This window comes from Limanda limanda, chromosome 7 (assembly GCF_963576545.1).
Source record: "Limanda limanda chromosome 7, fLimLim1.1, whole genome shotgun sequence".
Classification (NCBI taxonomy): domain Eukaryota; kingdom Metazoa; phylum Chordata; class Actinopteri; order Pleuronectiformes; family Pleuronectidae; genus Limanda; species Limanda limanda.
The window spans coordinates 27801600-27829235 of record NC_083642.1 but is presented as its reverse complement, the minus strand read 5'-3'; the positions used below and the strand labels follow the sequence as shown (position 1 = coordinate 27829235).

At 43.1% G+C, this 27636-nt stretch overlaps 2 protein-coding genes across 2 annotated transcripts in view; both read right to left on the bottom strand.

Moving 5' to 3' along the window:
• atp2b3b (ATPase plasma membrane Ca2+ transporting 3b) overlaps positions 1-6104 on the bottom strand; it is a 37439-nt gene extending 31335 nt beyond the window's left edge. Inside the window, exons 1-3 of the mRNA XM_061074801.1 lie at positions 5861-6104; positions 2343-2540; positions 393-650 (exon numbers count right to left, since the gene is read on the bottom strand). Of these exons, the coding sequence (XP_060930784.1) occupies positions 393-650; positions 2343-2540; positions 5861-6104 (700 nt within the window). The remainder of the gene's footprint in view (positions 1-392; positions 651-2342; positions 2541-5860) is intronic.
• Positions 6105-21666: 15562 nt separating this feature from the next.
• Positions 21667-27064, bottom strand: ccnq (cyclin Q). The gene is made up of 5 exons (XM_061074247.1): positions 26722-27064; positions 24966-25149; positions 24051-24183; positions 23532-23750; positions 21667-22362 (listed from the first exon to the last, which is right to left on the bottom strand). The coding sequence occupies exons 1-5, from the start codon at positions 26870-26872 to the stop codon at positions 22273-22275; spliced, it is 777 nt and encodes a 258-aa protein (XP_060930230.1). The 5' UTR covers positions 26873-27064; the 3' UTR covers positions 21667-22272.
• Between the last annotated feature and the right edge of the window lie 572 nt (positions 27065-27636).

Below are 27636 nucleotides of genomic sequence, written 5' to 3'. Positions count from 1 at the left end.
AGAGTAAAAATAAGTCTAAACTGTAGCAGGTCAGAAGACGTCAGCTTAGTAAGTGGTCCGTCATATGTGGCCCAGGACAGATTTCACACAGTAAAGTATAAAGAACGTGACCACATGTTTACCACCTCTGAACATTGTCAGAGTAATCAGATCTCTAATCAGTAATAAAAGTAGACGTCTTTACCTGGTCTCCTTTAACAAATTGTCTACATATTACTTAGGCAAAGGTCAGCAACTGTACTGAAGCTTTGGGTTGTCCCTGATTGTCTAATGCCTAAGAAGTAACAGGCATGTGATGTTATATAAAAAATAAAAATGGATAAATTGATGGAAAGATATTTCTGAAGCTGCTCCTTTTTTTGTATAATAAACATTTGCAATGATCTCCTTACCGTATTTGACCTGGGCCATGTCCCCCACCACCAATTCAGCCACCGGGATCTGTATGACATTTCCTTTCCGCACAACGGTGAACCTCTGCTCTTGCTCGATCCGACTCTGCAGACCGCGGAACTGCTTTTCTTTGGACCAGTCATTGAACGCCGTCACCAGGACGACACACACAACAGACAGCAGGATGGCTGCACCCTCTATCCAGCCGGCGTCAGCCTCGCCTTCATCCTCTGCACCCCCTGACCCTTCCCCACATGCTGGAGAGTGGGAGGACAGCGGGAGATTTAGATTTTGTTATTTTATGGAGTACATGGCAAGAGACACAATATCTGAAGCAAATAGTATTATATCTGCCTGAAGTAGCAGCTGTATGTAAGATGGAAATACAAAAGAAAGAAAACACAAAACCCATCTCTGATCCAAATATTAAACCACCAAGCATTTAACCTGACAGATGATGACATTATTCTTTGTCTCCTGTGGGTCATTTATTTAGATACGTCCTAACAAACAACGAGTTTGTGTTTATCATCATACACTACGCTCTTGTTTCAGCACCGTGTGGCATCAGAGAGAGCTTCATGGTTCCATATTTCCTCTTTCCTTCCACTGAGCCCACTTCCTCCCCATCATGACCTCTCACTGTGTTGAGCAGACCCAGAAAGCTGATGGCAACAAGTCGCTAATGTCTTTCAACTTTTATCCCAACGGCTTGCGTCTGTGTAATTGTTTCTTCATGATGTCCTATAACAGTGAAACCAATAAAAGGGATTGGATCATTACATGGCAGATCTTTCTGATTTAGTCTCACAACTACAACATGAATAAGACAAAGTATATGTGAGTGGTTCTCTGTCTTGGCTCTCCTGCCCTGAGGTGTAAAAGGTGAGATTACAGATATTTTCATGAATGAGTTGCTAGGTCTTCAACAACATATCTGGATCTCTACCATACCAGAGATGCTCCACCAGCATGAAAAGATATTCATGCTTTGGTGTCTTTATGATAGTGGGGCAGGAGGCTGTGTCGAACTTGTCAGTCCAAAATCGCCCATAGTTCAACTGGGTTGAAATCTGGTGACTGTGAAAGGCCACCGTTTTCTTATATAGATAAATATATATTATAATATGCTATGTATTTCAAACCATTCAGTGACCCCTTTAAATCAATACTCTGTGATATTAAAAAGAAGAAATAACTTCGTAACTAACAAGAATAGTTACATCTGTTCAATGCATTTAGGGGGTTTGCTGCTGTAAACTTCTGAAGGATCTCTTGATTTGTTCATTGCCCTTTATGACTCTTCTTTACTCGCTACTGTTATTCTATGTTTCATCATTTACCGTTTACATCGTGTTGCTATATTAAAAGTTCATTAACAGTAATACCCTCCCTCAATCAAATGCACCGAGGTTTTACCTCTATACCCTTATTTAATCTGGTATAGAGTGGGTTGACCACTAACCAGAGGGTTGTAGGTTTGATCCCTCTCCCCCATCCTGCATTCCAAAATGTCCTTGGATAAGATACTGAACCCAAATGGAAAGGCTGTTAAGTGCTTTGAGTGGTCATCAAGAAAAGCTCTATATAAATACAGACCATTTACCAAATATATATTTCTGTGTATCTGAGATAAGTTACTGATCAGTTTGATCAAAATATCTTATGTCAAGGTCCAGAATTTGGTCATAATCAAGGATCTCGCCTTGTTCTATGAATTGTCTAAGGACATTTCCTCTCTTAACTTCCACTATGTCTTATTCCTGCTCCCCTCTTTCACCTCCATTTTTATGATAGGACGATACTTCATGCTGCTGATGATTTGTCTTTCTCCTCACCTCTCTTTGTCTCTCCCTTTCTTTTCCCCTCCCTCTCTCATCTCCACATCCAACTCTGGCCCTTAAACACCCTCCCAAATACCCTCCCCCTCCCCCTCACACCATCCTCACATTCGGTTTCAGCTCCGGGCGGCTGGTAGAGAGAGAGGCCAAGGGAGATGATGGCGGCGGCCTCCAAGATGATGAGCGTGACGTCCTGTAAGGCCTCCCACACAAGCTCCAAGAAAGTCTTGGCCTTTTTTGGCGGGATGAAGTTTTGGCCGTACGCTACGTGCCGACGCTCCATGTCCGCTGGCTCCCCGCTGAGACCTGAGGGACAGAGAGCGAGGTTGAGAAAAAAAAAGGTCTGCGAATTTCTTTATGTTAAACATTATCACAGAAAACAAATCTGCACACACGGTCACAGTCATGGAGTTATGCAGGTGTATTTAAATTTAGTTGACACACACTGCTAAACACATGCAAAATCAAGATTCACACCCAAACAAAAACTCAAATACACAAGACAAACTTTTTGCAAATTAAAAAAATGTTTTAAAACACATCAGTCAAATCAATTATTTGAAATGATCATCAACTACCTCCTCAGAACCTCCTCCCTCTCATTTCCATCTTTGCTGCAACATCTCCATCCTCACCCACTTCTCCCATTCAACCTCACCCCTAAGTGATTCAGTTTCCATGGTGACCAGGATAGCAGGTCCAGGGCTTCCTGTCTCTAACAGGTTTCTGCCCGGCAACAGGTGATGTCATTCTTTAAGTGTAATAGGTTTGAGGGAGAGCTCTTTTTTTCAGTTTTTTGTGATTGGCTGTTGAGGAGGAGGGACGACAATTTGTACACTGCGGTTGGCCATGATTGGTGACTATCTTTGCGTCAGCTGTGTGTGTGTTTGTGTGAAAGTGTGTTTGTGCGTGTGTGACATCCTGGTCCAATTTGCTTGCTGCAAGGAGTCATACGTAGCTCCCAGTGGTGCCGAAGAGTTGTGTAGCAATATGACGCTCAACAGGGTTCATGCCAAGACAGGGCAGAGAGAGACAGAGAGAGAGAGAGCAAACAGGTGACCTTATGCTGAGTAATCATAGTGAGCTCTCCCCCCGCTTTCATCAGTCCATCTCTCTCTCTCCCTCCCTTCTTTCTCATCCACTCATCTTTTCATCCGTTCTATCCTTCCTCCTCTTCCTCTCCCACAGCCTCTTGGGTCTCTCTCTTTTTTCTTTTTCTCCCTCTCTCAATCTCCCCTTGATGTGTCCTTGACAATGCGGCAAGCTGTTCTAGCGTTCTCTCCTCACCCCCTCTCCCCTCCTCCCCCATCACCACACACACACACACACACTCTTTCTCTCACTCCCTTATTCTCATTCTCTCACTGCTCAATGTGGATATAATGGTCTCATACTGCAGTGCTGGGGTATCCATATCTGTTTGTGTGTCCATGTGTGTGTGTAAGCGAGAAAAAGCGAGAGAGATCCCACTCTATATTGGTTCAACTGCCACTCTGGTCTGTGTATCATATTACAGACCTTGTTCAACATCAGTTGCGTCATAATGTATATGCATATGGTACAATGACACTGGTTTGTGTATCTATTTGCTCCTCTGGGATTAGTTTTATTGCCGACGTACTAGGAAGAGGCAGCAGCTCTTCGTGCTTCTGTAAAACTCTTCAGATCCGGAGCAGAATTTATCTCAAGCTGTGAGTTTGGAACGATCAGTCACAAGTTTGAGCGGTGTTTTGAGTAATGACCTTCGAGTTCTAAAAGGTGGTAAACATCTTTCTTCTCCTGCGTTTGCACTCTGACTGGTTTGTCAATGCCACAAGACACCGTATGTCATTTGTGAAAGTCAGCACAGTGCAGGAGAAGTGTGTGTGGGGGGGCAGCGTTTATGTGTTTTGCCAAGTGCTTTGTCGGGACAACTGCAGATACAAGATCGTGTGTCTGTGTATATGTTGTTGGGACCTGCTGCACTGATTCCTGACCAGCTCACAGTGTCAAATTAGCAACACTAAACACAGACTTACTGTAACTCAACACCCACCAACTCTCTCACCTTTCTCCATCTCTCGCTCTCTTTCTCTCTCCTCTCGCTCACACACAAACACACAAGATACACACACACACTCCTCTCTCTCCATTCACCCGGCTTTCCTCTTCACCATCTCCATCTCGCAGCTCTCAGTCATCTCTCTCTCTCTTGCAGACTTTCCCAGCCAACTTCTCTCCGATGTTGTGTTGCTAGGTTACAAACTAGTTGAAGGAGTGGGCGTAGTGTGGTACCACACCCCTGTTAGAACACACAAGTGTTCACATGCACATGCACAAGCACACACTAAAGACACAGACAGACACATTCTACCCTTAGTAGTCATCACAAATCTTTGATTTGTATAATTACATAAACTTCTTATTTAGTTTGTGTGTGTGTGTGTGTGAGAGAGAGAGAGAAAAAGAGTGTATTCAAATTTTCATGCAAAAGGTATAGATTAAATTTCAATAAAATGCCATAAATATATTTATTATTATTATTATTATCATTAATAACAGTGATTATATTAATAATGTATGTAATTTCTGTGTCATTAATAAATGATCAGATCAAATCTTTATTACTTTTTCATCATTACATTGCAGCTCTGGTTATTATTTGCAATTTATCATTAAAATGTATTAAAATATTTAGATCTCAAACAATAAGTCGACAAATTGATTAATTGATAGTTAAATCGCAATTTTTATTGATAACTGATAAAAGATTTTAGGTGTTTGTCAGGCAAAAAGTTAAACATTTGTTGCTTCCAAACACAATCACACATCACAAACTTGTATAATATAATAAAAAAATGGTTGCAGTCCTGTGCCTGAACCCAAAATGACAGACACTGCGTCTGTTACCATTGCGGCTGTGTCACTCAGTTTATAGTCAATCCTTGTGCACTTTTACTCCACTTATTCATTTATTGATTTACTCTGTCAGCTTTCCATCCATTCATCCACTATAATCCCTTCATATAATCATCAATCAATTTATCCAACCATGTTCTCCATGCATCCAACTCCACCACCAAAGCCTGTGATGCTCTTCATTATGCTTCCTTCTCTGAGTGACAGTAAAGTTGATGCAGTTGGTGTCAACTTTTGTGAACAAAACATTTCATCAGTGTTAAATGGGTTATAGTCCAACGACTGGTGAACACATGTAATCGCTTTCATTCACCTGAGCCTAATGGTGATGGCGTAGAGGAGAAAATCATGACTTGAACACAGTCTGCAGTAACAGCACATGCACAGAGAAGTTTGTGTGACTCCAACGTAATCCATCCATTCACTCCTTCATTCAGCTAATCTCAGTGTGCGCATTCATTTCTGCTAAACCTTCTCCCTTCATCCAATCAACAAATGCATCCAGCAAGCCAGCAATCTCTTCACCCATTCATGTGTCAACTCATCCACGCATCCATTCCTCCTGTAATCTATTTATACGTCTGTATTCTCATTCATTCATCTATCAAACCAGTAGCCATCTACTCGTCCATAATTCATTCATCCATCCTTCCGTCTCTCTCTCTCTCTCTCTCTCTCTCTGCTCTTTACCCATTCAACCATTCGTCCACACGTTCATGCCTGCTCACCGTCAATGGTGTTGGTCTGTAGTCTCTGGCAGAGTCCCTCTGTGTCTCCATAGCTGTCCTGGATCTTCGTCAGGGCCTCACCCGCTCTGAGCTCCATCAGCTCCCTGAGCTCCAGCACAGTGACGCCAAAGTCTCCCCCTGCTAGACTGCCATCTGCCCTTCCTCCTCCTGTGGCCCGACTCCCTTTAGGATAAAACTCCACTGCGCTGTTTGCCATTTCACCCATCGTGGCTGTTGTTGACATGTCAGTAAGGGTTTCTTCTGTTTTGGTCCTCCTTTCTCTCCGTATCTGTCCTCAACTCAGTTCCACTTCCGTTTGGTTGGTGGAGGGGTGTTCATGTGCTCAACAGTCAGACACTTGGTTCTGCCTTGATGTCCTACTTTAAAATGTGCATTTAGGATACACCTAAACTCTTTTTAATTTTATTTAACGGTAATGAAGGAGCGTTGGTTGTTTATTTCTGACTCCTCACTAGCTTGTCCTAGCCTCCCACTGCTCCTAATTCTCCATAACAGGAGGAGGAAGAGGGTGAGGGGGATGAAGGACAGCGAGCCGGGGCACCTCAGAAGTGTGCTGTCTGAAAGAATCCAGCTTTCTTTTCCTCTGTCTCCTCTGCAACTCCGCTCTTTCTTCGTTTCTGTCCCCCTCCCTCCAGGGTCACGGCCAGTCCATGGACAAACGGACAGGCTGACAGACTTACAGACAACGATGAGGGGTGATGGATGAATGGAGAGAGGGGTGAGCGAGGCAGAGGTGACTGATAAATCAGAGACAGTAAGTGGATCCAGTTGAGAGGTAGCTACTGCTGCACCACCAGGACCTAAGAGAATGCAAGGAAGAGATAAAACATTACCACTCTGCTCTATTGATCTCGCACACTGTCATTACATCAAATCATTTCTGAGATACAGACAAGGCTGAAACTAGATTCACATGTGAAATTAACATGAATTCATTGGTCCTGACCTTAATAAATAACAAAGAGGAACACAATTCAAGAAAGCTGTCAAGTTAGAAAAAAAAGGTACAAACATGATACATCTAACATGTATAGGTGTAAGCTCATTATTGATATAAACATAGTCCTGTTAGCACACTTATACATCTAGTTATGTAAAAACACTTGTCTCACTTCACATATGATGTTTAAATCCTGCTCTAATTGACTTTTTGACCACTGGGGGGCAATAAACAATATTAGCATTCATATAGAGCTGTGTTTTTGGTTAAGTGACAAATATAAGTCTAATATTCAAACTAATATCTGGCAAGGAAAATATATATATCTTTAGATACTATATGCCCCACCATGTTCTCAGTCTGTATATTATCAGTCTGTTCCTCTAAGTGAGCTCTGTCGATGTTACTGTAAACCATGTACAGCAGAATATCTACAATGATAAAACCGACACCATGCCGGGCCATATCCACCTTCTTTGAAGATGCGAGTGATTCACAGTGATTTAGTTTGTTCAGTCCAATCAGAACTGTTCTCATGAATTCATATTTCAGCCTTTCTCTGGAGCTGATTTAATTCAAATAAATCGGACACAGTAAGCGCTAAGTGCGGCCTATAGTGGAACTGCAACTTGCTTTTTTAAGCCACTCTGGCTGAGAAGAGCATCATCCCACATGAGCAATTAGCTCTGGCTGTAACTAAATACTCTCAGCATCAAAGATGACACAACATATTCTGATTTCCCTATCAGGGTATTTTACATAAGGATGAGCATAAAAAAAACACGGAACTGGAGCTCATCATTAATTCCTTTTCTCCTCTCTCCTCGCCGCTCTCCCTCAGCTCCCTCTGCCACTTGCATCTTCTCCCTCCCTGTTTCCTCTGTGCCCTGCATGCCTCTATCCTGACTGAGAGTGTTAGTTTATGACTGAGTCACCCTGCTCGGCCTTTGAAGCTCCCTCCCGCTCGCCATCTTTCCTTATTCGCCTTCTCTTCTATTCATCTGTCTATCTACAGTGTATAGGTTTACAGTAGTTTTTGTTTTTGTCTTGTGGTATCTCAACTCGTTATTATTTTACCTCCCCCCACCTCTCTCTCCGAACCCCTTCATTTTGTTGCTCTCCCTGTCTATCTGCTTCCTGCTACTGCAATCATTTATTTACCAGTCGCGCATTTTCTTCCCAACCCGGTCTCTTACTCACTGATTCTGTCTTATTTTATAACACTCACACAAGAAATAGCTCTTCTGTTCAGCCTTCCAACTACTGCAACTAACTCTGAGCATGTCTCTCTGTTTGGTGCAGAGCTTTCATGAGGACGGTGCACATGTGTATATATGTGGGCCCATGTGAGCCTACATTACATAAAATTAACAAAAAAAGAGAAGACTTTGTTACTCAATTTGTTACGCATTCCTAATTCTTACGCACACTCACTTATACGGTGCACTTTTGCCACAGGATGCAGTAGGCATCATGAATGTACAGTGAACACACAAAGACACTAACACTCATGCCCAGAGACATCAGATGATCTCTGTAATGACACACACACACAAATGTGTCATACACCATCGCTCTTTCAAAATGAGAAAGTAAGAGAGTGAGTGAGAGGGGGCTGTCCTGGCTGAAAATGTGTTTGAACATGAAAAGAGTCAGACAAAAGGTCACCACAACCATCAGCGGTCTGCCCATTTATCCTGAATGTTAGCCCTGCTCCTCTGCACATATCCCTCAGAGGGTCGGAGCAATTAGAATTTTTTTATAAGGGAAAGTGGCCACTCTTTTCCCAAGGGCGTTTTGTCTTTATCACAGCAGCAAGAAGGTTGAGAGGAGCACAGAGTGGGGGAGACACAGGAGAGAAGCTCCTCACGGGATTTGATTCTAGGCCAGCAGGGCTACGTACGCTTTGTGACTCCGTTGTGTGTGTGTGTGTGTGTGTGTGTGTGAGTGTGTGTGTGTGTGTGTGTGTGTGTGTGTGTGTGGGTGAGAGTGTGTGTGTCTGGTGTGTGTGTGTGGGTGTGTGTGTGTGTGAGAGTGTGTGTGTCTGGTGTGTGTGTGTGGATGTGTGTGTGGGTGTGTGTGTGGGTGTGTTTGTGTGCTGGATAGGGTAACCCAGGCCATAAAAAAACAAATCTGAGCACACGCGACAATACAAGCATGTGTGCACTTGTGTTCCTGCCAGCACTTCTTGTGCACATACTTGTCATGCTAGGTGAGTGTATTCATATTACTGTCCTCTCCCTCTCTCTCTGTATGTTGTTTGTGTGTGTGTGTGGGGGGGGGTGAGTGTGTGTGTGCGTATTTGATTGTCAGTATTTCATCTCCCTGCCTACAATGGCCGGCCTGCTGTCCACCTGTGCAGCTGTAGTCCTACTCCCTGACAGGCAACTGAAGGGTCACCTCTGGCGGGCGCTTGTATCTGGGCCGCTGCCTGCCGTCTGGCTTGGCGCCAGGCACACACTTCTGTATTGCCCAGTGGGAATAGCACACAGTCAGTGGCTGGAGCCATTAGAAGGTGGGCTGCCAACAGGGCAGGATATCTGCATTACTGTTAGAGCACATTAAAGCAGCTGGACGAGGCTGAAGAAGATGATGATGGCAAAAGTTAGAGAGAGTGTGTTTGTGGGAGAGAGAAAGATAGAAGGAAACTGTACATGAACTGCTATCCACCTCCAACAAACACACACTCACATACATACACACACAAACGAACACGCAGATTTCAACTGGCAATTGCAACAGCAAGACGGTGCACTTCTGTGCAGGAATGGCGTCGTGCAACAGTGTTGCCCACACAAAACGACCTTTCCTGGTCACCTTCAGACGTGCCTGAGCCTCATCCCTCTGTTCACCAGCACATAGATGGCAGCAGGAGGAACTTCTGATTCCAGCTGACAGGATACTGCAGGCCGACCATAATGCGAGGAGAGTGCCTGTGTGGGTGCGTGTGTGTCGCCTATGGTGCGCCACTTGCCAACCCTATGTCCCTCCGCAAGGTTACCGGCCTGGCCACCGCCGGCCCGCTCTGCCCCCCTCACACCCAGCCTGCACCGGGTGAGTTGTGAAGGTGCCTTCGGCCGGAGATCGTTACCGGATCAGACCGGCACCCCCGCAGCTCCGCGCCGCAGGTGCGACAAACACACGGTTACACACGAGGCCGGGGAACCGAGAGGAGGACCGCGCACGGTGCTCGGTGAAAATGTTGCAGCCCGTCATCACCCGACACAGGACACAGAGGATGGATGGATCTGTATCATTAGCTTTACGCACGCGCATGAGCACATTCACGCGCGCACGCACACACACACGCGCACACACACTCCCTCACAATGCCAAAAAGCTGTTTGCCAGGTTATTATGGTATGCCCTACAGTATAGGCTACTATCAGAGCATTGAGGGGCCTGTGGAGAGCGGTGCCACGTCAGGCCTGCTCCGTCCTGCAGCTCCATCACTAACCTTCACCCTGTCCGTGCAGCTCTGTGCGAGCGACCATCTGCCCTCAGGAAAACGGCGCTCGAGCGCCCGGGGTAAATAAGAGTCACGCACGCGTGCACGCACGGACTCACCGACTCACCGTGCAGGCCGAGCTCAAGGACATCAGCATCAGCTCGCGGGCGGGGAGGCAGAATCCCCGGTAATCTGCGTGTGCGTGGAGCGGAGGATGTCCCGGAGCGGATGAGAGGACCCAGCGGGGGAGCGGGCTGCGGCAGCTCCGGGAGCCTGGAGTCCGAAGGAGGGGAAGAGATGAGAGACGACGACGGTACTGATGAATATTCCGCTCCGCGCGGTCACCTGACAGCTTGTCGGCGGAGTTCTGCGGCGGTGGAGGAGAGAGAGCGAGAGAGAGAGAGAGAGAGAGAGAGAGAGAGAGAGAGAGAGAGAGAGAGAGAGAGAGAGAGAGAGAGAGAGAGAGAGAGAGAGAGAGAGAGAGAGAGGATGCGCCGGGTTGAGGGTTTAAACACCTCCGTGGAGGGGAGGGGGGGAGGGACAGTCCGTGCGTCTGGACCAGGGCTAGCTGCCGGCGGCGGTGAGAGCTGCTAATGTGACTTAACTCGGCTCACTGTTAAAGGGAGTGGAAGAAAGAGATAAGAAGAAAAGAGGAGAAGCTCATGCGACATCTTTGGAGGAGGAGGAGGAGGAGGAGAGCCCGAGCGCACAGGAGCTCGGTCGCAGCATCCGCGAGAGGAATCATGCGGGGGGGGGGGCTCTATACGTCACCCCCCACCCACCGCCACCTACTCTGCTGCGTGATGACGACATCACACTCACACCGCAGACGTACGCTCGTTGTGAAGGATCTCTCCAGCAGTGCCCGTTCTAAACATCTCTGCTTGTCAGGTTCGGTTCTCTTGCAGAGGCTCTGGAGCTGCTTCAGAAGGATTCCTTGTCCTTAGTGAGTCCTCCTCTAACAGCTCTTCAATATACTGTCACTTTGTCTGCAGAGCTTTTTAGAAACCGGTGCAGAGTGAAGTCAGGAGACTTTGTGTTTATCCTACCTGGTTTATCTGCAGTGAAGATTTCTCAGTCAATGTTTTACATTAAATGAAACTGAAACGTTTTACTCTTCCTGACACCGCAATGATCTTGCAATGATTTGAACCCAAGGTCTGACCCAGTTGCCAGTTACAATACACATATCAAGTGTGTGTAAATATGCAAGTTATGTATTCAACATACAGACAGACAGACAGACAGATTTGTGGAATCAGTAGGTAGATAACATCAGTTGTTGAATAGACCTAATCCAACCTTCAAAGAACATTCATTCATTAGGCTTCCACCACTATAGAGCCAATTCCCTCCCATTTCTCAAACACAATAACATTTCATTAAATAACAGAGAACAAACAATCTAAATAAATCACTGTAGCACTAATCGTCTGTACATGACGTTCATTGTAATTTGTCTGTGAAAGTTAACTTGTTATGTATATTCAATTGTTTCTATCCATCAATTTTCCTTCACTTCTTTGAAGTGAAGTTGCTATGGTAGCAGGCTAACCAGGACCTTCCAGACATCCTCTCCCCAGCAATGCTCGCCAGCTCCTCCTGAGGAATTGCAAGTCGTTCCTTGGAGTTCTTCGTCTAACCTTGGGTCTCCTTCCATTTGTGTTCAACCTGTAATGGCCCATTCAAATCCTCAATATACAGTGTAGATCAGGGGTGTCAAACTCATTTTAGGTATGGGGCCACATAGTGCCCACTTTGATCTCAAGTGGGCCAGACCAGTAAAATCATAGCATAATAGCCTCGTACCTAGGGTTGCAAAATTCCGGGAATATTCAAAGTTGGAAACTTTCCATGGGAATTAACGGGAATATACGGGAATATACGGGAATTAACGGGAATTAACCGGGAATAAACTGGAAATGTTGTGGGTAATTTATACTAACTGTATTTACCTTGTCATATACAGACATAAATATAAACATTTTGTTGTGTCATAGGCTGATTTGAGCCCTGAGGAAACTTTGGGCACTTGACTATATGCTTCTGCATCGTTGTGTCATTCTTAACATAGGTCTTTGCACAGTATTTTCAAATGTACACAGCCTTTCCTTCTACATTGGATGGGGTGAAATGTCTCCACACATGAGATAGTGCACGTGGCATTGTTCTGTAGAATTAGATGAGAAAAAAGTTTGTAAAAAAACACTAATGCAATGCCAGAGATATAAATAGTTACCCAAACAATTGGAATAGTCTGTAAAAATATTTTACAATTGATGGATAAATTAATGGAAATAGGCTAGATGAACAGATGAACAATCCTCAATAAGCATGCTAATATATTTTCCCGAGTAATATCATCGAAACGTACCTGACTAGTCCTGCACACTACAGCAGGCCTCCATAGTGCTGTAGTGTGCAGGATGCTGGGAATTATCTGTGCATGTGATGGAAGAATGCACAGTGGAGGGTTGAAATTCAACGTGCAGCATGTGCTGCATTCCATACATCTTTAAAATAGAGTTTTGAATGATGTTTTTATTGCTCAGCGTTTAATTTGCATAGTTTTATTTTTTTCAAAATTCCCAAAACTCCCGAGCTTAATATTCCTGTGGAAACTTTCCACCCCTTTGCAACCCTACTCGTACCCCCCCGTTTTTTTCACCGCCGCCACCATGCCCCTCCGCCCTGGATTACATTGCGTCGGACCCTTCTTGGAACACGGACCTAGGAGTCTATCGCACGCATTGAAAGTGAAAGGTGAGGGCTGTGGAAGGATTCCAGCCCCCCGGGGCTCCGTGCACACCACTGCGTACCCCCTGAACCACTTTGCATACCCCGTACTCCAGTTTGGGAACCGATGGTCTATGGCAGGGGTCACCAACCTTTTTGAAACTGAGAGCTACTTTGAAGGTACTGAGTAGTACGAAGGGCTACTTGTTTGTTACAAACTTCCTGAATAACAAAGTTCCAAAGATCACATTTTAATAATAACAATAATATATGTCAAGAGAATGTCTGATCACATCTATTTTAATTATTTCTCGCAATAATCATTAACAACGATTTCCACAACAATGATGGAAGGAGACAGATTTATTAAAACAGGCTTTATTTTTTTGTTAATCTGTTGCAACTTTGCTTAGATTCAACTTTATTTATAAGTACTTATGGTGACATTTATCACTACATTCCTCCATCAATCTGTACTTTTTCAAAAATAGAGAAAAAATAAATTAAATTAGAATCACTTTGTTACAACGATGATGAAGTTCAACCAAAAATAACACATGCATGTGACTGGGGTGTAATGTTTCTAAGTGTCTTCTTAATATGTTGGGTCTCATACTGTCAGCTGCGAGAGTTTTCAGACCTAAAATATACACTAGTCTCTCCTCATGTCCTCCTTCATTCACTGTGAAACCAAGAGCAACACAGGCTTCATTGTACGTTATTTTCAACTTGGTTGGCGGTTTTTTTTAAATTTAAATTTTTTTATTATTTTTTTTTAATTTCGAGCATGACTTGCATCCGGCGGGCCAAGCTGGACACCCTGGCGGGCCGTAACCGGCCCGCGGGCCGTATGTTTGACACCCCTGGTGTAGATGCTCATCAGACCATCTGAAGTAGTTTGTTTCCTGGTCCAGCAGAGGGCGATCACTATCAGCTTGACCCATTGCATGCCCTCTTAACCTATCAGTTAAATAATTCTGTCAGTCAGTGATGTTGCGTTGAAAATGGACGACGCAAGCAAGAAAAGTCATCCTATGCTGACGATCATGACACCAGAGCATCTAAGAGCTGGACTTGGGAAATATTTTGGATTCTACATCGTATGTGGCAAAGTAACAATCGTGGGTGAGGCTGTTTGTTGTCTTTGTACCACTCAACCTCTTTATAACAAACCTGTTGGCTCACCAGCAGCTCAGGAGGCACCACAGGTTAACAGAGGTACATCAAGTGTTCAGCCGTTTCTGACTGTGTGCCTGCCAGGAAGGGAGGTGTTCCAATATATTGGAAGGAATATTTTGGTTCCTTTGTATTCATTGGTCCTTAGGTCTCTATCCAAAGTTCATGACCATTGGTGAGGATCGGAAGACGCCCTCTTCATCACAGCACAACTCCTCCTCTTTCTACCTCATACTAACCTCTGATAGGTCAGAGTGAAATTCAATTAATAAACAATTTTACAATTTTTAATTTAACATGCATCCCAAAAAAAGTGTTTCTATTCACTGGTCTGTAAACTCAATGATTTTGGGAAAGGCCCTCTAAGTCACACTCAACCTCATACTTGCCCGGACTCATTGCCGGACAAGTGAATTGTATAAATAAAGAGCAAAAAGACTACGGACACATCACAGCCCTTTAAATGAGCACCATGGATCTGGTCCTAAATGGGGGGATGCCTGGCTGATCCACAACTCAGGGGACGGGGGACGGGGGGGGAACTGGTGTTGGTCGATGTGGTAAGAAGCAGCAGAACCTGCCTCTTCTGCTCTATGAAATCAAACAAAGCAGAGGCCTGAGGCGCTCTTCACTGTGGTAAAAGATAGCACACGCTAGTGATGAAGAGCAAAGAGTCCTACGTTCAATGCAGCCCCCCCGCCAACAACAACCGTCATACACACACACACACCAGTGCCACAGCCATCCACACGCATGGCTATACCCAACTGGCTACTGTCACAGCTTATTATGCAGTGAGCCAGTGTAAGGAGAAAGAGGATAAATGTATTTATAGATGAATCAGATGAACTTATTAATAGATATCCTGTACACTGCAGGGAGATGGACCGCAGACTCGTCCATTCATGCGGGCACACACACACACATCTTGATGAAAAGCTTTGTAGCTGATTTTATCTTTCCTTGCTCTTATCTTTAACTATTCCACACCATCTCCCAGAGGCACACACACACAAAACAGACATAGTGTCTTTGTAGATGAACAATAATCTCTTCTAATATTTCCACAAATATACACAAAACTGGGTCCCTCACTCTTTTCAAACTCTTCCTCTGGAAATAGGTGAAGTCTTCTAAGAATAGGAGTTTTGTCTGATTTACGATGCAGGTTTAAAGCAAACTGCTTTTACATACAAAGGAGTATGGTTATGGTATGTGGTTCAGGAGGTATAGTGGGTCACCCACTGGTATGCTATAGTGTCCCTGGGCAAGAAACTGAACCACAAATTGCCCCTGACATAAGTGATGTGTGATAGAGGAACTGTTTCACATAGATGCACTGCAGGAACACGTATGAATGGTCCACAAGAACAGAAAAACCCTAAATATAAATGCAGACCATTTACCATTTACTATTGTATTGAGTGTTTCAGAGAGTTTTTAATCAAAGTGGACACAAAACAAAAAACATCCAGTGAGCAGCAGCTCTGTGTTGATGACAGAGGTTAGAATAGAACAGACAGACTGGTTGGAGCAGACAGAACAGTTGGGGTAACTCAGAAAACCATCTTTACAACTGTGCCGAGCAGAATGAATGGTATGTCGAACCTGGAGGTGGGTGGTCAACAGCAGAGAGACATGTCAGGTGCCTCTCCTGTCCGGCGAGAACAGAAATTTTGAGGCTGCAGTGATGCAGACTCACTGACTCTGGACAGTTGAAGGCTGGGGAAAATGTAACCTGGTCTCATGGATGTGGATTTGTGCTGAGGCTGCTGATGGTAGAGTCACAATCTGGAGTTTACAGCATGAAGCCATGAAGCCAACCTGTCTTGTGTCAACACTCACGGCTGCTGGTGGTTGTGTGATGGCAGGGAATGTTATCTTGACACACTCCCAGATTGTTTGAGTGTCACAGCCTCTGAATGATACTGTTTACCATTGTGGAGGTGAAGTTGCTCTTCCAGCCCCCTCACCTCCACAACCATGTTCATGCCTTCATTGTCACTATTCACCATCTTCTAATGGCGTTGTTCTGCAGGATAATGCTGCATGTCACAGAGAAAAAGTCATGACAACTGTTTTATTGAACTTTAATAGAAACCAATAGAAACTTTAGGCTGAGGTAAAACAGGAGATTGGCATGAAAAAGCAGCCTAAATGATGTGATGCGGTCATGTCAATAGTAACATTAATTAAAGAGAGAGAACAGCTGATATATCTGGTCACAAAGACCAATATAAATGTTTATATAATGATGCTAAGTATGACAAATCAGGAAATCCCCACATAACCAAAGATTATTCATAAGGATACATGCTTTTTTGCAGGAAAATATCATGTCATCCAGTAGTTGTTGGGAATTTTTTACCAACGATTGGTGAGCTGCGAGCATGGCTAACAAAAGCCACAGAAACAGTTTGAAGTTATATAGTGACAAGACCAGATTTCCCAAGCCATAATAACCAAACCTCAAATGCAACATGAACACCCTCTGCCCTGCAAATCCATAATGTCCAGTAGAAACTACAGATCAGACTTTCTGCAGTATGAGTGTATTCAGTCTATTGTGTCCATTGCTTAATAACAGACCCTGACTCTAATAGCCGACATGCAAAGTATGAAGAAATAATAACAGTTAAGTAACTTATTCAAACTTAATAAACAATAATAAGCAAATTTTGTTTAATTTTATGAAAATCACTGACATTAGAATCTTCATAGTAGATAAACCAGATAGGATGAGCTCAAAGTTGTCTAGCTTCACTCTGCACCATAGACTGTTTATAAAAAGCTCTGCACACAAACAATAAGTAATGACATTGTATTGTAGAACTGTTTGAGGAGGATGCACTAATGACAAGGAATCATTCTGAGGTAGCTCCATAGTATTAACAAGAGAACAGAACAGTACACCCAGGCAGCTTAAGTATGGGCACTGTACTAGTATTTAAATGCAGGTGGTGAACTATTTGATCAGATCAAATCCAACAGCGGCAGTGGGACAAAGATCAGATACAAGCTGGACAGAGTGTGATGATCATTTCCAGTGTCAATTCAGCATCAGGTAAAATACAAAAACTGTAGCCTATATCGAAGATGTGGCATTGTCACCAAAATACGGTACCTTCAGTTTGTAAAGAAACATGCCTTATATTGCATTAAAATGTTGTCTTTAACAGTCTATCAAGTGACATTTTGTCATTCATACTATATGAAGCCATTTTACACATCTATTAAATGTATTTAAAAGTAGACAAGCTGGAGAACTTTTTTTAAATGTAAAAAAACTTAAAAGATCAGGAATAATCAGTATCAAAATAACTCTTTTGTTGAATTGTCCTGAACAATGTCACATGTCGTGCAAAGCAGATGTCATTTTAAATCAAACACCATCCTTTTGTGTATAGTTCAGTCTCTCAAATAACATATACAGTAGCCTCTGAAATATTTCACTACTTGGCTGCACTGGGATCTTTTTTGCCTCTGAAGGTGTTTTTCAGATGATTGTGTGAGGATGTAATGTATTTTCTCTGGGTATCCTGACTATCTCCAAGAGTCCAGAGACCCTTTACTTGCGTCACCCATTCCAGCACCACATCCATGAACGGCTAGAATTACTGTCACTCTCTATTTTACATGTAGGTGTTCTCATCCTATGGATAGTCAAGCCTAGAATATGCATTCATAAATCACATTGTGTCCTAACGTCTTGCCACTGATGAAATACGCAAAAAAGTTAAAGTTGGTGCCTCTCTGAGTAACTGAGTTAGATATCAAGTCCATGAGCATAGAAACTACAATGCACTGCTAATTGGCCCTTAATCTATAACCTGACTTTGGGAATTGCTTGGAGAGAGAAGGGAGTATCTGTGGAAGACAGGCACTATACTCATAATGTTGTACAGATGTAATATGTGTGTATGGTCAAAAATTCCTCAACAATTGTTAGTATGAATGGTTGTTTGTCTCTGTATGTTGGCCATGTGATTTGTTTGCGACCTGTTCAGGGTGTACCCCACCTCTCGCCCAATCTCAGCTATGATTGTCTCCAGTTCCCCGAGAAAAAAGTGTGTTGACACGTCTTAAGGAGGGTGGCTGCTCACAGTCAAAGCATGGAGTCACCTGAAACGTAAAGATGACGACAAAAAAATCCCCCACGATCATCTAGCATAGGTCACCAATATATATTTAACCTGTGCAACCTTGTTTTGCATTTAGGGTAGTCTTATTTTAACATGCACAGCTTTATCCGTCTTTACGGTAGTAAATCCTGGCAGCACATGGTCAAGTTTACTTCACTGAACAAGAGATAGTGGGGAACAATGAGAAAAGTGTTAAAGCTGTTTAGTTGTTGATATTTGTTGAGATTGTTTATATGTAAAATATAATTAAGAAAAAAGAATAAAAGGGGAAACTCCAACTACATCTTTTTATTTCACAGGTGTTGACGTTTGAATTTAGGGGGACATTCTCATATGAAATCTGTGGTCACTAAGAAACACTTGAGATTCGAACGCAGGTGTTCAGGGGTGAGTCCACCAGTCAACCTCAGTGTTAAGGTCGCTGGTCAGTAAGGTTGCAGGGTGAGAGGCCATGATAGGCTGATAGTTTGATGGCTTTGTCTGTCTGCTGACTCATCTACTATTCATCTCACTGTTTACATCATGGCTGATTGCTCCTCCCTTCAATACTAAGAGTGTGCACGCACGTACACACGCTTGCATGCACACACACACACATACACACACACTCTTAAACCTATTCTCTATGCATTAGGCATTTAGAGTGTTTAGGAGCGCTTGGTTGATGTCTAATAGGTCTGAGGCTGAAGGCTAGCTTTTATAGTTCAAGGGCACTCAGTTCTGAGACTGGAGGCCTGATACAACATCAACATCCGAAACTGTCATTTCGATGCAAACAAACATGTACCCTGAGACGTACACACACAGCTGGACGTGTGTGTGTGTGTGACCTTCTGACTTCCCCTCAAGGCCACAGTAAAGGCTGAAGTGATGTGTAAGCAGATCAGAAGCAGTGCGGAGGAGAGGCGATCAGAAGCAGCCTGGAGTGTTGAAGTGTGACACAAAGATAAGCTCCCCTCTCACTTGCCATTTTCCCTCTTCACCTCCCCTTTATCCCCTCCTCGCCCCTCCCTCCATCCATCTTCCCTCTCCTCACCCCTCCATCCATGTCACTCTCTTTTTCCCCCCTACTCCTCCAACTCCCTTCGTCAGTGCTCCTTCCCATCCGATGGTTAATTTATGGAGTCTGGCTGAACACGCACCCTCTTCATTATTAATGTAACATTAGGGAGACGGAGGAAGGAGAAGGGAGGAGACACAGGAGGAGAATGGAAAGATGGGGGAGACACAGGGAAGTCAACAGAGGGTGAGGAGGAAAAAAGTGGAGGGAGGACGACGGAATGTGGTGGGTGGGTGAGAAAGGGAGACGTGGAGATGGAGGGCACAAGAGATGGAGATGGACAGAAAAAAAAGGTGGAGAGAAGATGACAGGAATGGGGCAAATGAAGAGCAGCTTAGAGAAAGACAGACAGATTTTACCCGAACAGCTACACAAGGGAGGGAAATAACGGTGGAGTTGGAGTGACAGATGAGGAGGGAGAAGAATATTGTATAACGTGCGATGCTGTTGGGACGCACGCAGCGTCTTCTGTCCCGTGAAAAGATGCAGAAGGCATGAGAGGCAGAGTGAAAGGAAAAGACAGAAAGAGAGACTCAGATGTGTCAGTGTTGATCATGTGACTCCTTTATCCTGGACACTCACACACACACACACACAGTCACACAGTCACAGACACAAATATCTTTGTGAGGAAACTCATCGGCACAATGAATTTCCAGGCCCCTTACTGTAACCTCAACCACTTTAGTCTCCAGATTGCTCTCTCTCTCTCTCTGTCTCACTCTCTCTCTCTCTCTCTCTCTCTCTCCCACACACATACACACATAGGGTTGAGACAACTCTCGCGATTTGTTGTGGTTCCTCTATGTCAGAAACGATACACTAGAGGGCGTCGAATGGGATTACGACCGAGCCGACGTCATAGTCTCACTACCCGGCCCTCCATCGGCCCGGCGGTCAGCTCGTGGGCCGGCCCTCCGGTCAGCATTAGCTTGCCGTTAGCTGACCGGGCCGGTGGAGCCGGGCCGTCTCTCCCCGGACTCTGACTCTGGTTCAAAAACGAAGTGGTTGCAAGGTTGTATCTTCGTCTCCAGTAGCCATATTTCTACAGAGGTAATGGATAGCTAAAAATCTGGGCGCTTGTATCTCGTGAAAGAGGGAGGGGTGAGGGGGGGGCACTCAAAACAGGTCAATCTGAGGAGGGCTGCTTTAGACAGGGTAAAAAGGGTGCTGTTTTAAATTATCCTTGTGGTATTTTGACCAAAATATGTTTCAGACATTTCATTAAGACCCCAAGGAACCATATCAACTGTGGTAAAATGGGCATAGTATGTCTCCTTTAAACATATTTTGATGATTAACAATAGTGATGGCTGAGTTTTCACAACTCACACTACTGGACGCATTACTGCTTTGCCTCTTTCTTTGTTGTTGTTAAAAATAATAATGGGCAAGGTGTCCTCGAGTCACCTGAACACTCACATTGCTTTTACACTCTAGGGAGGCCAACCACTTTTCTGAACCGGGATACCTCCAAGCTATCAGGGCTTTTAGCTGTGTGCTGCCACACCGGTGTGTTCACATAAACGATAAAGAAAAGGAGGTTCCATATTCTTCTGGTTGTGAATAAATCTCAGTAAAACACCAATGATTTTTTTTTTATATATCACTGTGTTTATTCAATTCTGTATGTCATATAAAGATTGACATGGAGTAAAAAAGCATTGGCAACAGAGCATTAATTAATGACTTTTTTTTGCAGTTTGTCCACATGTATGATTAACTAGTTTTTGTCTGGAAGAAGCCTCCATCAGATCATCTGAAAGGTCTTTTCAAATCCTTGGGTTTTCATTGCAAATTTGTATATTGTATTCTTATATGCAGTACATTTGAAAAACCATTGTTACTAATAGCAGCTGCAATGTACAGTAAAGCCCTGTTTGTTGTGAAGATATCCAGATGAACCTGTTTCATCTCAAGTCCCATACAGCACAAAGGAACTACACCAAGTAAACACAAATGAATACACTATGCAAGTCATCAACAAAAACAAAAAAAAACATTCTAATGAACAATCACACAATGACCCTGCACTGTCCTTGCAGTCTGGTCTTGGTGATCACATTGATCTTCTGTAGCTCAACCTCATTAGGAACTGGTACAAATGTGAAGCCGACATTATGTGTTCTCATACCTCAGCCTAAAGCACACTGCCTCCTACTGAGAATGTGGATCCTGCCAGTCTCAGGCAAAATGAACTGCAGTGTGTGGAAATGAATTAAACATGTCATCCAGTGCGACAGGTTTGTTACACAGATAATACTTACTACAATACTATAGATAGACAATTACACATTGTTGGTCTTTATTATTTCTTGGGACTCACAAACAGTAATAACACATTAAATATGACCCAGAATATCCTCGAAACATGACAGGTCATAATCTGTGTTCTGATTTCATTTTGATCAATAAATATTGGTGAATTACTTTTAATTGGGTGATGAATTTAAGATAATCCAGTCCAATCAATACAGTGGTGAATGTTGTCAAAACATGAATGGTGTGAAAAGACTGCTGAGGTGTTTCTAAGATGTTCCTGCTGCTGATGACGATTCCAGCACATTATACTGCACTGCTGACATGTCAAGAAATGTCTCTCCCAGGTGGCAATAATCGGTAGTGCATGAGTGTTCATTTTTTAGTCACAGCTCATAGAATTACTGGGGCAATACTAAGTATTATTGCCCACAATGTCTGTCTCTCTCTCTCTCTCTCACACACATACACAAATGCAGTTGAATCCTGAAACCTGGATAAAGGAATCTTAAAACACTTACAAGCAGACCATAACACACACACATTCATGCTGGGACAAAATAAATTCTAACACACACACTCTATAACTCTTGATGTGTCTCCCATGTGCAGGTCTTGCTTGTGTGTCCTTTAGATACACTTGGCATCCATGTCATAGAGTTGAAGAAGGTCTGAGATCACTGCATCGATGTCTGCTTTAGTTGCGTCCTCACACAGCACCTACACACACACACACACACACACACACACACACACACACACACACACACACACACACACACACACACACACACACACACACACACACACACACACACACACACACACACACACACACACACACACACACACACACACACACACACACACACACACACACACACACACACAAACAAAGAGATACTTCAGCTCCACACCTGGTCTCAATAAGCAGTGGACATCAAAGCCCCACACACCATTTCAAATGACCTAGATTTTACTGCCTCGAGGACTGAAGAATAAACCCATAACAAATTCTGACTCTGTACCATTTGCATTTGGATACAGTAATTTAAAAATCAAAGCTTTAACAAAAGAGACTTCAATTTTAAATTGCTTGACAATGGAAAACTATAATTGCCAGCACCTTTCAATTTATACTTAACACTTAGAGACACTTGTGCTTTGTGGACTGGCTGGAGCTGGATGGTCAGGCGGAGATGTCCCTTTGGTTCAAGTGCAAAATGGTACAAAGTTGAAGATTTGCTGATGGCATATCTGTGCAAGGCTACATCGACTGTCTGTCCATCATAGTGTAAAATGGCCCTTATGGACTAAACTGAATAATGTACATGCTTTAAATTATATAAAATGTGTCTCTAACAAAGATTGACTCAGCATCATGGAGTGAAAACTGTTACAAGTCTGTTGATAATCCGGTGTAACAGAGACACTGATGTAGTTTCTTCTGTAGTTTTAAAATCCTGGATTGCGATACAAAATTGTGGACATGTGTATCGTGGCTTTGGTGTCAGAAATACTGACAGAGATGGCAGCAGAAAATAGATTTTTTTGTTGTGAAATTAGTCTGTCTCATAGCTGCACTGAAGAAAGACAATACCTCTCCTTGCGCAGAGAGAGGAGAGGGAGGGAGGGTGGGAGGGAGGGACAAACAACACAAAATAAATCAAATTATGAAAATGATCTGGTGCCGATTTTGACCCGCAGAGCACATTTGTTCGGTCCACTGTGTCTGTTGACTGTATAAACAGGTATCTGTATTCACATTTTATGGTGAAATCAATAAATAACATAGTCACTTTCTCTTCCTTGTTCACATGCACATAATTGTATCTGATCAGTCGTTTCTCTCTTCAATCTGTAACTGTGACCATGCAACAAAGACACACCTGCCACCACTCCTTCTCCCCCACAGGCAGCTCCACTCCGTAGCTGTTTAAAGCCAGGTACAGCGTTGCTATGGCAATGTGTTGAGGTGTGTGTCGGATGCACATGTCTCCGTGGTAACAGTCTCTAAGCAAAGCCCACGAAGTCTCAGTGATGGGGGTTCGAGACCAAGCGTGGCGGTTCACCAGCGACTTCACAGACAACAGGTAGTGAAGTAAATACTGCGGAGAGAGGGACACCGAGAAAATCCTGTCACTCTGTAACTTACACATTCTATATGTGAGTCAAACAGCAATTCAATTTGTTTTAAGTTAACAGTGCAATCAAAATACAGAAATAAGAAAAGCTCAGATAAGTCAGTATTTCCACCTCATATTTGAAAACATCTCTTCAATCTTGATAGTAAACCAGCTGAACACAAACACTTTAGGACAACCACGACATGACAACAGTAACTAAGACAGATAAGGAGGCCCACATTAGACAGGGGGACAGGAATACATACACGTGCTTTCACTTACCTTGTGAGGGTGTTCGAAGGAGACTTGGAAGTTTAGCTGTCGGAGGATGAGGAGCTCGCACTGCACCACGCTGTCCCTCAAGTCCCAGAACTCCTTGTCACAATCTAAAGGCGCGCTGCCACTGTTGAAATACCTGCAAGGGAGAGACAGAGGGGGACACAGAGGTGGTAGGGGGATGAGAACAGAGGGAAATCGAGTTGACCACTCTTAAAGGACTTTGTTTGGAAAGTTGTGCTCTTGTCCTGTGTTAATGCTCCAGAGCTACTTCAAAATGAATCTTTGTCACTAGTGAGTCCTCCTCAAACAGTTCTACAATAAACTCTGTTTGTACTGTTTGTGTGCAGATTATTTTATGGTGGATGCAGGGATGGTACAGTCTCAGGGTTCTGAGGACTTAGTCCTGCAGTCACTCTTTTCTTGACTAAATTACTGCAGGTCACTTGTTCAGCTTCAGGAAAAAAAGCTGCAACCAGCATCACCACAGGTCAAGCAATAAGCCCATTCCAAACAGGCAGGTTAAGAGCTGCCACTGCATTGGCCCGTTAACAAAGGGCAAAAGCAAATTGGGACAAATACTTTGTGACGCCGCTTCGTAAACCAACATATTCACTACACCCTGGCCACTCTTCATTATTATAATATTAAAAAGTATCTGATGATACTAGTGCTGCGATTGTTTCTAGGTCAATCGCTTTCTGAATGACTTGACTATTTTACATTGTTCAAGAAACTCAAGACAGAAATACTTCAGTTCTCAAGTTATATTCGATGTCTGTGTTTCAATGGGAGAGGCCTGCATCTGCCATCAAGGTTGTTTCTTCACAGCAGCACACCATTTGCTGAGGTTTCTTGCTCTCAGGGGCCTTAAAGTATTACATGCGGCAAAAAGTACCCACTTGTAACCAAGCATATTACCTGTGGCTCACGTTGATGATGTCACGGGTTCTGACATGCTGCTCCTCCACTTTGCCAGCCAGGTACAGACAGCTCATGGCCACCAAGTAGGGTTCATATGCAAGCATGTTGACACGCTTAAAGAAACGGTGGTACAACACACACGCAGTGGCCACAGGCACCGAGCGCATGCCCATCTTCACTCCTGAGCAAGGGAGGAGGGTACACTCAAAATCCAAAGTGCTGTTTCATTATATTTGATATTCATTCACACAAATTCATATACTTCATTTCTTTTTTTTTACTCCACTGCCATTTCTATTTTATCAATCATTTGGCTTAGAAATTATACATGATGAAAATAAAACCTAACCAGGGAAATGTGTGGTGTTAAGACAGAATAATGAGATAATAAAACACATTTAACTTTTCAAAGTCAAATTTGATAAAAATATATAACAAATGGAACTAGACTGATAGATTTAATCAGATGGTACCTTCTCATATATTAGCTGCTATAATAGTTTAGAGTTTAATTTTATTTAAACAACTCACACCACAATGAATATTTTATAATAAATCATCCCTCTTAGAGCTCTGCAAAAGATACCAAATTGAACAGTGACTCACTCAACACTTAAGAAGATTAATGGATTTGAGATCCTTGGTTCACCTAAACTAGTCTTACGAGGTGACATATCTGACCAAAAACAGGCAATGATTGCTGGTAATATAAGTATTACTGTTATGGAAAAGTGTGGGCTTTCCTCCTGTCTCCCTGTGGTTTAAGAACTGTCCTCATACAAGGCTTCAGAAAAAACATATCTTATCTTAAAAGAAAGAAACATCTTTGATACACATTTTTGCTGTTGGTGGACAATAAAAAAAGCTTAACACACTGTGGAATTTGGACTAACCACAATAATTGTACCCTTTCTTATATTTTATTAATTTGTTTTAAATTCCTTATTTATCCTCATTAGTATGAGTAGTACAGTAGTATCAAATTTATATTTAATTTTATTTCTTTAACTGTCCGTTTTTTCTGTCTTTCTCCTGTTGCAATTCTCTATTTGGATCAGGCTCCTCTTCTGTGGAACCAGCTGTCACCCTGGGTTCCGGGGACAGACACCATCTCTACATCCCCTCATTCTGCAGTTATCTCTGACTCCAGAGCTACACGATCCAGACGATTATTTCTTCATTAATAACATCATTACATCTATAAATATGACTCATATTAATTGCATTATTACAACCAGTCTGACAGAGCTTATATATGACAGTTACACAACTGGTCTCTCTCTCTTCTCTCCCTCTTCTGCCTATTTCCCCCTGCTCAGCCCAACCCATTGAGGCAGATGGCCGCCAACACTGAGTCTGGTTCTAGAGGTTTCTTCCGGTTAATGTTATTTCTCTCCACAGTCATTGATGGGAACTTTTGTCTTTCTCTAGAACTTTTAGCGTCTTGACCTTCTATGTAAAGTTCCTTGGGATAATGTATCTTGTGGTCTCGTGCTTTACAAATGAGATTGAACTTTTGTATTGACTCTTGTCTGTGGTGGGATGGGGGAGACAGGCCTTTTCTTATTCCCCTGTGTTTTCTTCTGTACTGTATTTAAAGAAGAAAATTGTACAATTGATCATATTGGTATAAAGTAAGATAATAAACTGTCATTTTTATAACAATATTTTTTTCGCCATCAGGCATGACTTTGAATCTTGCTTTCTAAGCAGAAGTGAGCTTCCATGATACCCTGGTGAAACTGGGTGTTACCTGTCTCCATAATGAAGCGACAGACGCGGAAGTGTGTCTTGGTGTCCCTGGCGGGGTCACACTCGGACTCCCCGCCGGAGGAGGGTCTCCGGCCCGCCAGCCACCCCGGGGCGTCCGGGGTGGCAGAGGGACGAGAGGACGGAGCCTCCATGTGTCCCAGAGCATCAGAGAAACACACGTAGACAGAGAGCTGAGTGTGAACTAAACTCAGCCACACGTAGCTGAAAAGTTAGACGTGTCCCTTCATTCAGAGAAACCAGAGGGGGAAGAATACTTAAGTCAACTGCACGTCCCGACCACCCACAACCTATTCAGTCTCCATCATGGCGTCCATTACTGCGACGTGTGTTCACCGGAAGAAAAACATGTTGTTTTATCTTCTTCCTCTCTCCGGCAGACTAGGCATTTTAAATGCTTTACTGCCCCCCACCGGTATGGAAATATCACTGCACTGTATGCCCTCACAATTTATAAAATAAGACTTAATTATCCGGAAGGAGTTTATTGTGCTAGCTTGCTGTAAGATTGCTGTACAGAACAATATAATAAAGTAGAATATAATACAGAAAGAAGTAAGTCTAAAATACAAGTTAAGATAAAATAAAGTCAAAATATAAGTAAATGAAATAATACTAAGTGTATAGAGATAACATAGTATATAGTATAGCATAGTATATAACACTTAACTGACTTAACGCAAGTAGAAATTAAATGGAAAAAGTAATATGGGATACTGCAAATGTTATTGAAGCTATAATATGGAACATGATATTGAAATCAGTTGAAAATATTGCACATGATAATTAATGTGATGATAAACCAAAACAGTAATGTTACACAAATTGCATCTGAATGGTGTTATTCCACATGAGTGGTAATATTACATATAAAAAGACTTTTGTGCATGTTGTTGTA